Genomic DNA, 15,266 nt, shown 5'->3' on the forward strand with positions numbered 1-15,266 from the left:
GTAGAATAAAGAAAAGAAACCAAAGGGAGAAAGGAGGAGAAGGAAAGGGGAAATATTGGGAAATGATATTTGACAAATTATATTGTTATATTGTGTGCATTTATGATATATAACAACAAATCCCACCATTTTGTACAACTATAATACATCAATAAAATTGTGAAAAAATATGGTGTTTAATATGGGTCAGGAACTGTGTTGCTTATTTCCTAGAATTCTTGATAGTTTTGGATGTATTAATACACATTCATTAGAATCAGAAAATATATATAAATATAGTCTCCACACATTACAGCTTGTCAATATACATATTTGTTAAATAAGATATTGCTTAGGAACTATACAAGGTTCAGTAGAATCCCTATAATTCACGTCTACCCAGAATGTGTGAATGTGACCTAAATTGGAAATGGGATGTTTGCAATGCAATAACTGAGATGAAGACATAGTGGATTAGGGTGGGCCCTAAATCCTACGAGTTGTGCCTTACAAGAAGGAAACTGGGACACAAAGATAGATACTCAGAGAGAACACTAAATGAAGGATACTAAGATGTTAGTAACCACCAGATGCTAGGAGAAGTTAAGGAAGGATTCTCCTCTAGAGTCCTGCTTATGTCTTGATTTCAGTTTTTAAGTCTCCAAGATAGAAAGAATACAACTCTGTTGAAAGATAGAAGATCCGGGAGCAAAATATATCAAGCTCTGAAAGATAATGGGTGCCAACCAAAAATCTTGTATCCAGCAAAACTAAGCTTTAGATTTGAAGACTAAATAAAAACCTTCCACAATAAACAAAATTTAAATGAATTTATAGCTAGAAAACTGGCACTAGAAAACAACCTTGACAAAATATTCCATGAAAAGGAAATGAAAAACAATAATAAAAATCAGCAGAGGGAGGTATTATACTAAAAGAAAAATTAATCAAAGAGGAAAACCAAGTCAAGTTAAGTAACAAAAATAAACAAATATTGTGGTGAGCCGTGTCAGCGGACCGTGGTCGCCATTACAAGATGGCGCTGATAAGCGCCGTGGCCTGTGATAACAACTCCTTATTTTGGGAGAGTTGGCACGTAGCTGTAAAACACCCTATGAGAAAGATCCACATGGCGGCTTTGCATTGGGGCTTGGTATGCTTTATTAGGCTGAGGGGTGCAGGTTAGAAAGAGAAGCTTCCAGAGACACATAAGTAAAGGCCTGAATAAACTGCTGAAAGAAGATTCCTGAGTTGCGTCTTCCTTGCGGGCAAGGGGTCGCGACAAAATATGGCTGGAAATACTAACCATGTCTCAATAACAACCCTAAATGTTAAACTTACCAATCAAAAGACGTAGGCAAGGAGATTGGATTTAAAAAAGACCCAACAATATGCTGCCTCCAGGAGACTCATCTGATAGAAAAAGACATACACAGACTGAAGGTGAATGGTTGGGAAAAATCATATCACTCACATGGACTGCAGAAGCAAGCAGGGGTTTCCATCCTCATATCAAATAAAGTAGACTTCAAGCCAAAGTTAATCAAAAGGGATAAAGATGAACATTACATACTTCTCAAGGGAATGATACAACAAGACATAACAATCATAAATATATATGCCCCAAACAATGGTGCAGCTATGTTCATCAAACAAACTCTTCTCAAGTTTGAGAGTCAAATTGACCACAACACAATAATCTTGGGTGACCTTAACACACTTCTCTCACCATTAGATAGATTTTACAAACAAAAGTTGAATAAAGAAACTAGAGAACTTAATAACACAATCAATAACTTAGACTTAACTGACATATATAGAATATTTCAACCTGCATTAAGCAGATACACATTCTTCTCAGCAGCACATGGATTCTTCTCTGAAATAGACCATATACTATGCCACAAAGCAATTCTTAGCAAATAAAAAAATGTAGAGATACTACCATAGATTTTATCAGATTGTAATGGAATGAAATAGGAAATCAATGACAAAATAAAAAGTAAAAATTTCTCCATCACCTGGAGACTAAATAATATGCTAGTGAATGGACAATGGGTTACAGAAGACATCAAGAAGGAGATTAAAAACTTCTTAGAGGTAAATGAGAACATAGACACAACATATTGAAATCTCTGGGACACTATGAAAGCAGTACCAAGAGGAAAATTCATTGCATGGAGTTCATTCCTTAAAATAAGAAAAAGTCAACAAATAAATAGCCTCATACTACATCTCAAAGCCCTAGAAAAAGAAGAACAAATCAGTAGCAAAAAAAATGGTAGAAGGCAAGAAATAATTAAAATTAGAATGAAATTGAAACAAAAGAAACAACTGAAAAAATTGACAAAACAAAAAGTTGGTTCTTTGAAAAAATAAATAAAATTGACAGACCCTTAGCCACGCTAATGAAGAGAAGGAGAGAGAGAACTCAAATTACCAGCATTCGTAATGAAAAAGGTAATATCACAACAGACACTACAAAATACAGAGGATAATTAGAAATTAGTTTGAAATCTTATACTCAATAAAATAGATGACATTGAAGGCATCAACAAATTTCTTAAGTCACATAATTTGCCAGATTGAGTCAGGAAGATATACATAATTTAAACAGACCATCTAACATTGACTATCTAACATAGACTATCTAACATTGTAGTATTATTTCCCCACATTTACACATTAGAGGATCCAGGCCCAGAAAAGTTAATTTCTTAAAAGCAGATTCCCAATTACATTGCAAATTCACGAACTTACATATTATATATTACTACTCTCTTATTAATTAGGTTATAATCTTGAGCAAATTGTTGATCTCCTACATCTCAGTTGCACTAGTTATCAGATAAGGTTTTTTCACTGGGCAATCTTCCTAGGATGCTTGGTAGCTCTAAGGCCTTATTTTCAATACCAGAACATTTTGGATTTTCTTATAAATAAACAACGTGTGTGACTTCTCACTGCTTTTCTTTTTAATATGGTAAACAAAGTCAAAACATACTTACATAAAGAATGACAGAAAGGATAAGGTGGAGTCATGTTAGTGAGTATGAAGTAAGAAAAATAGGTACACAAGAAAAAAGATGAATTTAATGTCAGCATACTAGTATAAATTATTTTTTGGGAAAAATATCATGAAATGTTTTATGTTCACATAACCCACAAGAATTCTGCTCTCACTTGCCTAAAGGAATCTTAATGGTAAGTTGTAAGGGCCCTAAATTATGCAGCTTAAAAAATTAAACACTTAGTCAATACTTCATATTTCATTATCCTAAGTAGAACAAGATATTATTCAATTATGCCATAAAATAATTAACATATGGCTTCTACATCTAAATGATCTGAATAAATTCATTATTAAATTTCATTCTTGAAACTATGGATAATATTAAGATAGTGGTAATCAATATTAGGTTCTGTTGATATGCCATACAAATATTCCTTATCTTCTTTAACTACTTAAGAAATTAAATAGGAACCACTGAAAGAAATCTTAACACAGTTTTTGATAAATACAAATGATTTAGGGTTTTAGATGGTCCAAAAAGACAAATAATTAAACATTGGAATTCTCCTAAATAACTGCAGGAGTTGTATTTTTACCTTGGAAAACTTTCATCTGTGAAACAACTCTGGCTTCAAACAGAAGGGCTATAATAAAACATCTCCTAGCTAGACTGAGGTTCAAGAGGTTCATGGTAGTGAACAGCAGAAAAGATGAAATGTTTCAATAAGCCTCTCAGGCTGATTTAGTTAGCATTCACAAAGTGAAATAACCTATACATCACATACCCTTTGTTAGCTTGTTGTTTAGAATAGATGTATGAGTCACTGGATTTTATTTTAGTAGTTGGGCAATGCAATTCTCCTTTTGCCCAAAATATTAAAATGCAGAAATGTGAAACTAAGAGAGGTAATGTCAAATCTCATATAGGTTGCTTATCAACCACTGTGATGGATCAAGAAGTTCTTTTGCTCTTGTCATTCCATGTTTCACCTTGGTAGGCACAGATAGTATAGTATCTCAAGGAAAAAAAATCTATTATTATACTAACAAGCAAACCGCAGTGTGTGTGGTTTATACACACACACACACACACACACACACACACACACATACACACATATATTTTTAACTGTGTGAAGAGAAACAGTGCTGGGGGGGGGGATGTCTGCAAAACCAGAAGAACTAACATTAGAGAAGAATAGGCAAGATTCTACCCTGAATCACTTCAGATACAAATGAATCCCTCTGGGAGTCTGGGGTGGGGTGGGGAGAAAACATATTTCTTTCTTTCTTCTTACTACTTGGAATTAATGAAGGTACCTGCAACAATGCTGGCAAGTTGCTGGGTTCTTGTGATGGGGTATATGCTACGTGCTTGAACGATTGCTGAAGCAATTTTCTTGGCATGCTTCTCCTCCCCGTATGCTCTTAGGATGGATGCAAGTGCCTGCTGATCTAAAGCATTCACAACGTCAGCAGCTGTAGGCATGTCTGGGTACCTACACACAAAAAGAACCAATTAGTTCACTGACATCAATATTCGTTGACAAGAGGTAAAAACTTAAGAGTACTAGGATATAAAGTCAAACACACAAAAAACACATGCTAGGAGAGTTTCTGAGTTTTTTTAAACATTTTTTTTTAGCTGTAGATGGACACAATACATTATTAATTCACTCATTCATTCATTTTTATGTGGTGCTGAGAATCAAACTCAGGCTTCACATGTACTAGGTAAGTGCTCTACCATTGAGCTACAAACCCAGCCCAGTTTCTGAGATATTAAAGTTTGAGAATGAAATCTAACACAAATAAAATAGATTCTCCATTTCAAATGCTCATCTTTATGGCAAGGGTCAGGGGTACTGTTTCTAACATCTATCAAGGTCAAAGCATATGGAAGTTAAAAATATATTATTAACCATTAACCTTAATTCATAGAGGAGGTATTATTATGTCTGTAGATTTGTATTTTTTCAAACTAAAATAAAGTAAAATGTTTAAGTCCTTTGGGTATATACCAAGGAATAGGATAACTGGCTCAAATGGTGGTTCCATTCCAAGTTTTCTGAGGAATCTCCCTACTGCTTTCCATTATGGTTGCACAAATTTGCAGCCCCACAAGCAATGTATGAATGTGCCTTTTTCCTCACCTGTATTTATTGTTACTTGTACTCTTGATAATTGCCATTCTGAATGGAGAAAGATGAAATCTCAGTTAGTTTTAATTTGCACTTCTCTGATTGTTACTGCTGATGAACATATATTTTTTGACCATTTGCATTTCTTCTTCTTTAAAGTGCCCGTTCAGTTTCTTAGTCCATTTATTAATTGGGTTATTTGTTATTTTTTATGGTATTAAGTTTTTTGATTACTTTGTATATTCTGGAGATTAATGCTCTATATGAGGTGCAGGTGGCAAAGATTTTCTCCTATTCTTTGGCTTTTACTTTTACATTCTTGATTGTTTCCTTTGCTGTGAAGATTTTTAGCTTGTTACCATCCCGTTTATTGAATCTTGATTTTATTTCTTGCACTTTAGGAGTCTTGTTGAGGAAGTTGGTTCCTAAGCCAACATGATGGAGATTTGGGCTTACTTTTTCTTCTAGTAGGCACAGGGTCTCTGGTCTAATTCCTAGGTCCATGATCCACTTTGAGTTGAATCTTGTGCAGGGAGGGAGAGGAGTTCAATTTATTCTATTACATATGGATTTCCAGTTTTCCCAGAATCATTTATTGAAGATGCTATCTTTTCTCCAATGTATGTTTATGGTACCTTTGCTAGGATGAGATAACTGTATTTTGTGGGTTTGTCTCTGTGTCTTCTATTCTGTTCCATTCACTTTCATGCCTGTTTTTTTTTTTTTTTGCCAATAACATGTCGTTTTTGTTACTATGGCCCTATGGTATAATTTAAGGTCTGGTATTGTAATGTCTCCTGCTTCACTTTTCTTTTAAGAATTACTCTGAATATTCTGGGCCTCTTATTTTTCCAAATGAATTTCAAGACTGATTTTTCTATTTCTATGAAGAATGCCACTGGAATTTTAATACAAATTGTATTAAAACTGTATAGCACTTTTGGTAGTATGGCCATTTTGACAATATTAATTATGCCTATCCAAAAACATGGAAGAACTTTCCATTTTCTAAGGTATTCTTCAATTTCTTTAGTTTTCTGTATTTTCATTGAAGAGGTCTTTCACCTCTTTTGTTAGATTGATTCCCAAATATGTACATATATTAAGGCTACTGTGAATCGGATAATTTTCCTAATTTCTCTTTTACTTGATTAATCACTGATGTATAGAAATGTAATTGATTTATGGGTATTAATTTTATATCCCAGTACTTTGCTGAATTCATTTGTGAGTTCTAGAAGTTTTCTGGTGGAGGTTTTTTTTTTTTTGTCTTCTAAATAAAGAATCAAGTTGTCAGCAAATAGTAGAAAGTTTGAGTTTTTCATTTTCTATTTGTATCTCTTTAATTAATTCTTCTAATTGTTCTGTCTAGAGTTTCAAGTACTATGTTGAATAGAAGTGGTGATAGAGGGCATCCCTATCTTGTTCCAGTTTCTAGAGGGAATGCTTTCAATTTTTCTCCATTTAGAATGATGTTGGCCTTGGGTTTAACATATACAGCTTTTACAATGTTGAGTTATGTTCCTACGATCTCTAGTTTATGTAGTGTTTTGAACATGAATGTATGCTTCATTTTGTCAAATGCCTTTTCTGCATCTATTACAATAATCACATGAATCTTGTTTTTAAGTTTATTAATGTGATGAATTACGTTTTAGATTTCTGTATGCTGAACCAAACTTGCATCCCTAGTGAAACTCACTTGATCATGATGCACTATCTTCTAAATATGTTTTTGTATGTAATTTGCCAGTATTTTATCAAGAATTTCTGCATCTTGGCTGAGGTTGTGGCTCAGTGGTAGAATGCTTGTCTGGCACGTGTGAGGCCCTAAGTTTGATTCTCAGCACTGCATATATAAAATAAAGGCACTGTGTGCATTTACAACTAAAAAAAAAAATTTAAAAAATTAAAAAAAAAAGAATTTTGGCATCTTCATTCATCATGCATATTGGTCTGAAGTTTTCTTTCCTTGGTGTCTTGGTCTGGTTTTGGTGTCAGGGTGATGTTAGCTTCATAGAATGAGTTTGGAAGGGTTCCCTCCTTTTTTAATTCATGGTATAATTTCAAGAGGATTGGTGTTTTTTACTCTTTGGATGTCTGGTAGAACTCTGCTGAGAATTGGTGTGGTCCTGGGCTTTTCTTTGTTAGTAGGCTTTTGATGGCACCTTCAATTTCATTGCTTGAAAGTGATCTTTTCAAATTTTCTATGTCCTCCTGATTTAATTTGGGTAGATCATATGTCTCTAGAAATTTGTTGATGTCTTTAAGTTTTTCTATTTTATTGGAGTAAAAATTTTCAAAATAGTTTCTGATTATCATGTGTATTTCAGTAGTGTCCATCATGTTTCCTTTTCATCATGATTTAGTTTTCTCTTTCATTCGCTTAGTTAGCTTGGCTAACAGTTTATCAATTTTATTTATTTTTTCAAAGAACCAACTTTTTGCTTTGTAAATTTTTTAAAATTTTATTTTTTTTGTTTCTATTTCATTGATTTTTACTCTAATTTTATTTATTTCCTGTCTTCTATTGCTTTTGGTGTTGATTTGTTCTTTCTCTAGGGCTTTGAGATGTAACATTAAGTTGTTTATTTGGTGACTTTCTATATTTTAATGAATGATCTTGATGCAATGAACTTTCCTCTTAGAATTTCCTTCATAATGTCCCAGAGATTTAGATATACTGTCTTGGTATTCTCATATACATTTAAATATTTTTTATTTCATCCATGATTTCTTCTGCTTTTCATTGTTCATTCATTAGAATATTATGTAGTCTACAGGTGTCAGAGTAGTTCTATTTTTAATTTTATTGTTGATTTCTAATTTCATTCCATTATGCTCTGATAGGATGCCAGGTATCATCTCTATTTTTTTTTTTTATTTGCTAAGCGTTGCTTTGTGGTCTGAGATATGTTCTATTTTAGAGAAAGAACCATGTGCTGCTAAAAACAAAGTGTATTCAGTCATTTGTGAATGAAATATTCTATATATGTCTGTTAAGTCTAAATTGTTAATTGTATTTTTAAATTCTATAGCTTCTTTATTTGGTTTTTGTTTGGAAGATTTATCCAGTGATGAGAGAGGTGTGTTAAAGTCACCCAGTATTATTGTGTTGTGGTATATTTGATTCTTGAAATTGAGAAGGGCCTATTTGATATACATAGATGTACCATTGTTTGGACCTTAAATATTTTTGATTGTTATGTCTTGTTGATGTATAATTCCCTTAAGCAGTATGAAATGACCTTCTTTGTCCCTTCTGATAAACTTTGGCTTGAAGTCCACTTTATCTGATACAAGGATACAAACCCCTGCCTGTCTGAGATCCATGTGAAGGGTATGTTTTATCCCATCCTTTTACCTTCAGTGTCTGGATGTCTTTGCCTATGAGGTGAGTCTCCTAGAGAAAGCATATTTTTAGGTCTTATTTTTTAATCCACTCTGCCAGTCTGTGTCTTTTGATTGATGAATTTAGTCTATTTACACTCAATGTTATTATTGAGAAATAATTTTCATTCCCTGTCAATTTTTGATTCGTTCCTGGTTTTTAATTTGAATTACTTTCCTCTTTGATTGGTTATTCTTCTTATGTAGTTCCTGCCTTTACTGGTTTTCACTTTTATTTTTCATTTCTTCTTCATGAAAATATTTTGAGAATGTTTTGTAGTTCAGGCTTTCTAGTTTTAAATTTATTAACTTTTGTTCATCGTGGAATGTTTTTATTTCAATGACCAACCTCCTGAGTCTCTGATCTGCCTTGAATGTCCAGAATTAATTCTCAGTTAAGTACCTACTTCTCACCTTGCTGAGATTCTGCATGTCTGATTTCTTAGTTTCATGCCAGGAAGCAACCAAGAAAATGACCTTCTAATCTGCCATTTGAATCCGATTACCAGTCAACTTTTTAAGATAACTTTGCTCAACTTTAAACTCATCCATTACAAACTACAATTTCTTTAAAAGTCTTTACTCGGGATAAGGACCCAACATGGCGGCGGGAGATAACTTCAGTGAAAACAGCGGTGACAGGTGTTTAATCCCCTAGCCATCCCTCTCCACACAGCGGGGAAACTTTAAGGGCCCCTCCCAGCTCTCCCATGAGCACGATAGCCAGACCGAGGGAATCAGGAGTGGCTTGCAGCACGGAACTCCCTGCTACGGCTCCCACCAGTGCTGACAACTGAGGTCTCTTGCACCAGCTACCATGGGCGTGGCTATCGGAGGGCAAGCAAATTCGCTGGGGGTTCTCAGCCCCAAGCTCTACAAACTTAGGGTCTGAGGGAGGCAAACAGGGAGAGTGTGCCCAGGCGTTCATGAAAACAGGGCTCCCAGGAGCAGCAGACCTGGCGTGTAGCCAGTATTGTGGTGAGAGTCACAGGTGAGCGGGGCCTGGCTCCAGGAAATACAAGAGAAGGCCCAAGACACTCAGGATTGGAGACCTGCCCAGTATGGGAGGAAGAGCTGCTGCACAGTGATTGGTTCCCACCTATTGAGAGGAGAAGCTTGGCCCAGTGGGCACAGCTCCACCTACTGGAAGAGAAGTTAATCGAACTCTATGACTGCATTTACTATTATTATTATTATTATTATTTTTTATTTTGGAATTTTTTCCTTTCATTTTCATTTTTTTGTTGTTGTTCTTTAACTTTTTTTAATGTTTTTAATTTTTTTATTTTATTATTATTTTTTTTAAACTTTAATTTTCATTTTTTTATTATCATTATTATTTCTTAAAAATTTTTTTTTCTTTTTTCTTTATTTACTATTTTTTTCTCTTTTGTATTTTCATTTCTTTTCAATTTTCTTATTCCCCCTTCCTTGAATTCTACCTGCCTACTCTCATTCTCTTTAGTGACTTCTTCCCTTCCCTTCTAATATCTTTCTTCCCAAGCATCAAATAAATTTATAAGGGTACACAGTAACTCAGCAGTCAAACAGAAAAAGAAGTAACATGAGCAGCATAAAAAAACAAGGAAGAAAAGGAGTACAAACAATGAAGGACAGCCTAAATATTCAGGAGGACCTAGAGACTTCAGAAAAATGGTCATATAAAGAACTCAAGGAATAACTTAGACAGATGGAATGGAACCTTAAAGAGGATACGAGACAGCAAACCCAAACAGTGAAAGAACACATTGAAAATGAATTACATAAACAGATAAAAGAAGAAGTTAAGCATCTTTATCAGGAGATAGAGATTATAAAAAAATCAAACAATAATTCTAGAAATGAAGGAAACGATAAACCAAATTAAAAACTCAATTGAGACTATCACTAACAGAGTGGAGCAAGTAGAAGCCAGAATGTCAGATAATGAAGACAAAATATATCATCTTGAAAAGAGTCTAGCCAACTCAGAAAGGCTGGTAAAAAATCATGAGAAAAACATCCAAGGGATATGGGATAACATAAAAAAACAAACTTATGAGTCATCGGGATAGAGGAAGGTACAGAGATTCAAACCAAGGGAATGAGTAACCTGCTGAATGAAATAATTACAGAAAACTTTCCAGAAATAAAAAAGGAAACGGATATACAAATTATAGATGCATACAGGACACCGAGCACACAAAATCACAGAAGACCAATGCCAAGACACATTGTTATGAAAATAGCCAATATACAGAACAAAGAGAAAATATTAAAAGCTACAAGAGAAAGGAGGCAGATTATATTCAGGGGTAAACCAATAAGGTTAACAACGGATTTTTGATCACAGACACTGAAAGTGAGAAGATCCTGGAACAACGTATTTCAAACACTGAAAGACAATGGATGCCAACCAAGAATTCTGTATCCAGCAAAATTAAGCTTCAGGTATGACAACGAAATAAAAATCTTTCATTATAAACAAAAGCTAAAAGAATTTGCAGCCAGAAAACCAGCATTGCAAAGCGTCTTGAGCAAAACACTACATGAGGAAGAAATATAAAACAACAACCAAAACCATCAGGGGGAAGTGCCTCGGTAATGACAGAGGGCGGGGGGAAAGCTAATCATGGAGAAACAAACTAAATTAAAAAAAAAAGATAAATAATCAAACATGGCTGGCAGTACAAACCATATATCAATAGTAACTCTAAACGTTAATGGCTTAAACTCTCCAATAACGCGACATAGGCTGTTAACATGGATTAAAAAAACAAATCCAACAATTTGTTGCCTTCAGGAGACACATCTGATTGGAAAAGACATACACAGGCTGAAGGTGAAAGGTTGAAAAAAAATATACCACGCACACGGTCCTCGTAAGCAAGCAGGAGTGGCCATCCTCATATCGAATAAAATCGACTTCAAGACCAAGTTAATCAAAAGGGATAAGGAAGGACATTATATACTGTTAAAAGGAACCATTCACCAACAAGACATAACAATTATCAATATTTATGCACCAAATAATGGTGCTGCGACATTCATAAAACAAATTCTCCTCAAGTTCAAGAATCAAATAGACCACAACACAATAATTATGGTTGACTTCAACACACCTCTCTCCCCATTGGACAGATCCTCCAAACAAAAGTTGAATAAAGAAACTATAGAACTCAATATCACAATCAATAACCTAGACTTAACTGACATATATAGAATATATCAACCATCATCAAGTGGATATACTTTTTTTTTAACAGCAGATGGATCCCTCTCAAAATTAGACCATATATTATGCCATAGGACAACCCTCAGTAAATATAAAGGGGTGGAGATAATACCATGCATTTTATCTGATCATAATGGAATGAAACTGGAAATCAATGATAAAAGAAGGAACGAAAAATTCTACATCACATGGAAAATGAACAATATGTTACTGAATGATCAATGGGTTACATAAGACATAAAGGAGGAAATCTTAGATATAAATGAAAATACAGACACAACATATAGGAATCTATGGGACACAATGAAAGCAGTTTTAAGAGAGAAATTCATCATCTGGAGGCCATTCCTCAAAAAAAGGAAAACCCAACAAATAAATGAGCTCACACTTCATCTCAAAGCCCTAGAAAAGGAAGAGCAAAACAACAGCAAATGTAGTAGAAGGCAAGAAATAATTAAAATCAGAGCGGAAATCAATGAAATTGAAACAAAAGAAACTACTGAAAAAAATAACAAAAGTAAAAGTTGGTTCTTCGAAAAAATAAATAAGATCGACAGACCCTTAGCCATGCTAACGAAGAGAAGAAGAGAGAGGACTCAGATTACTAACATAAGGGATGAAAAAGGCAATATCACAACAGATGCTACAGAAATACAGAAGACAATTAGAAATTATTTTGAAAACCTATATTCCAATAAAATAGAAGAAAGTGAAGACATTGATGAATTTCTTAAGTCATATGATTTGCCCAGACTGAGTCAGGAGGATACACACAATTTAAACAGACCAATATCAATGGCTGAAATAGAAGAAGCAATCAAAAGGCTACCAACCAAGAAAAGCCCTGGAACGGATGGGTATACAGCAGAGTTTTACAAAACCTTTAAAGAAGAATTAATACCAATACTTTTCAAGTCATTTCTGGAAATAGAAAAAGAGGGAACTCTGCCAAATTCATTCTATGAGGCCAACATCACCCTGATTCCGAAACCAGACAAAGACACCTCAAAGAAAGAAAACTACAGAACAATATCTCTGATGAACCTAGATGCAAAAATCCTCAATAAAATTCTGGCGAATCGGATACAAAGGCACATCAAAAAAATTGTGCACCAAGATCAAATAGGATTCATTCCTGGGATGCAAGGCTGGTTCAATATATGGAAATCAATAAATGTTATTCACCACATCAATAGACTTAAAGATAAGAACCATATGATCATCTTGATAGACGCAGAAAAAGCATTCGACAAAGTACAGCATCCCTTTATGTTCAAAACATTAGAAAAACTAGGGATAACAGGAACTTTCCTCGACATTGTAAAAGCTATCTATGCTAAGCCTCAGGCTAGCATCATTCTGAATGGAGAAAAATTGAAGGCATTCCCTCTAAGATCTGGTACAAGACAGGGATGCCCTCTCTCACCACTTCTGTTCAACATAGTCCTCGAAACACTGGCCAGAGCAATTAGACAGACAAAAGAATTAAAGGCATAAAAATAGGAAAAGAAGAATTTAAATTATCACTATTTGCAGATGATATGATTCTATACCTAGCAGACCCAAAAGGGTCTACAAAGAAGCTACTAGAACTAATAAATGAATTCAGCAAAGTGGCAGGATATAAGATCAACACGCATAAATCAAAGGCATTCCTGTATATCAGCGACAAATCCTCTGAAACAGAAATGAGGACAACTACTCCATTCACAATATCCCCCCAAAAAATAAAATACTTGGGAATCAACCTAACAAAAGAGGTGAAAGATTTATACAATGAAAACTACAGAACCCTAAAGAGAGAGATAGAAGAAGATCTTAGAAGATGGAAAAATGTACCCTGTTCATGGATAGGGAGAACTAACATCATCAAAATGGCGATATTACCCAAAGTTCTCTACAGGTTTAATGTGATGCCAATCAAAATCCCAGCAGCATTACTTGTAGAAATAGATAAAGCAATCATGAAATTCATATGGAAAAATAAAAGACCCAGAATAGCAAAAGCAATTCTAAGCAGGAAGTGTGAATCAGGCGGTATAGTGATACCAGATTTCAAACTATATTACAGAGCAATAGTAACAAGAACAGCATGGTACTGGTACCAAAGCAGGCGGGTGGACCAATGGTACAGAATAGAGGACACAGAGACTAATCCACAAAGCTACAACTATCTTATATTTGATAAAGGAGCTAAAAGCATGCAATGGAGGAAGGATAGCATCTTCAACAAATGGTGTTGGGAAAACTGGAAATCCATATGCAACAAAATGAAACTGAATCCCCTCCTCTCGCCATGCACAAAAGTTAACTCAAAATGGATCAAGGAGCTAGATATCAAATCAGAGACTCTGCGTCTGATAGAAGAAAAAGTTGGCTCTGATCTACATATTGTGGGGTCGGGCTCCAAATTCCTTAACAGGACACCCATAGCACAAGAGTTAATAACAAGAATCAACAAATGGGACTTACTTAAACTGAAAAGTTTTTTTTCTCAGCAAGAGAAACAATAAGAGAGGTAAATAGGGAGCTTACATCCTGGGAACAAATTTTTACTCCTCACACTTCAGATAGAGCCCTAATATCCAGAGTATACAAAGAACTCAAAAAATTAGACAATAAGATAACAAATAACCCAATCAACAAATGGGCCAAGGACCTGAACAGACACTTCTCAGAATAGGACATACAATCAATCAACAAGTACATGAAAAAATGCTCACCATCACTAGCAGTCAGAGAAATGCAAATCAAAACCACCCTAAGATACCATCTCACTCCAGTAAGATTGGCAGCCATTATGAAGTCAAACAACAACAAGTGCTGGCAAGGATGTGGAGAAAAGGGTACTCTTGTACATTGCTGGTGGGAATGCAAAATGGTGCGGCCAATTTGGAAAGCAGTATGGAGATTCCTGGGAAAGCTGGGAATGGAACCACCATTTGACACAGCTATTGCCCTTCTCGGACTATTCCCTGAAGAGCTTAAAAGAGCGTACTACAGGGATACTGCCACATAGATGTTCATAGCAGCACAATTCACAATTGATAGACTGTGGAACCAACCCAGATGCCCTTCAATAGATGAATGGATAAAAAAAATGTGGCATTTATACACCATGGAGTATTACGCAGCACTAAAAAATGACAAAATCATGGAATTTGCAGGGAAATGGATGGCACTAGAGCAGACTATGCTTAGTGAAGCTATCCAATCCCTAAAAAACAAATACCAAATGTCTTCTTTGATATAATGAGAGCAACTAAGAACAGAGCAGGGAGGAAGAGCAGGAAGAAAAGATTAACATTAAACAGAGACATGAGGTGGGAGGGAAAGGGAGAGAAAAGGGAAATTGCATGGAAATGGAGGGAGACCTTCATTGATATACAAAATTACACGTAAGAGGCTGTGAGGGGAATGGGAAAATAAACAAGGAGAGAAATGATTTACAGAAGATGGGGTAGAGAGAGAAGATGGGAGGGGAGGGGAGGGGGGATCGTAGAGGATAGGAAAGGTAGCAGTATACAAC

The 15,266-nt window shown here is 35.0% G+C and overlaps 1 protein-coding gene across 2 annotated transcripts in view; it reads right to left on the reverse strand.

The window, feature by feature from the left end:
* The window catches only part of Mettl15 (methyltransferase 15, mitochondrial 12S rRNA N4-cytidine), a 224,093-nt gene that overhangs the window by 38,731 nt on the left and 170,096 nt on the right, over window positions 1–15,266 (reverse strand). For both annotated transcript variants that reach the window (XM_077797497.1, XM_077797498.1), the window contains exon 6: window positions 4,313–4,491. In XM_077797497.1, coding sequence (XP_077653623.1) covers window positions 4,313–4,491 — 179 coding nt within the window. The remainder of the gene's footprint in view (window positions 1–4,312; window positions 4,492–15,266) is intronic.

This window comes from Urocitellus parryii, chromosome 4 (assembly GCF_045843805.1).
Source record: "Urocitellus parryii isolate mUroPar1 chromosome 4, mUroPar1.hap1, whole genome shotgun sequence".
Lineage (NCBI taxonomy): Eukaryota > Metazoa > Chordata > Mammalia > Rodentia > Sciuridae > Urocitellus > Urocitellus parryii.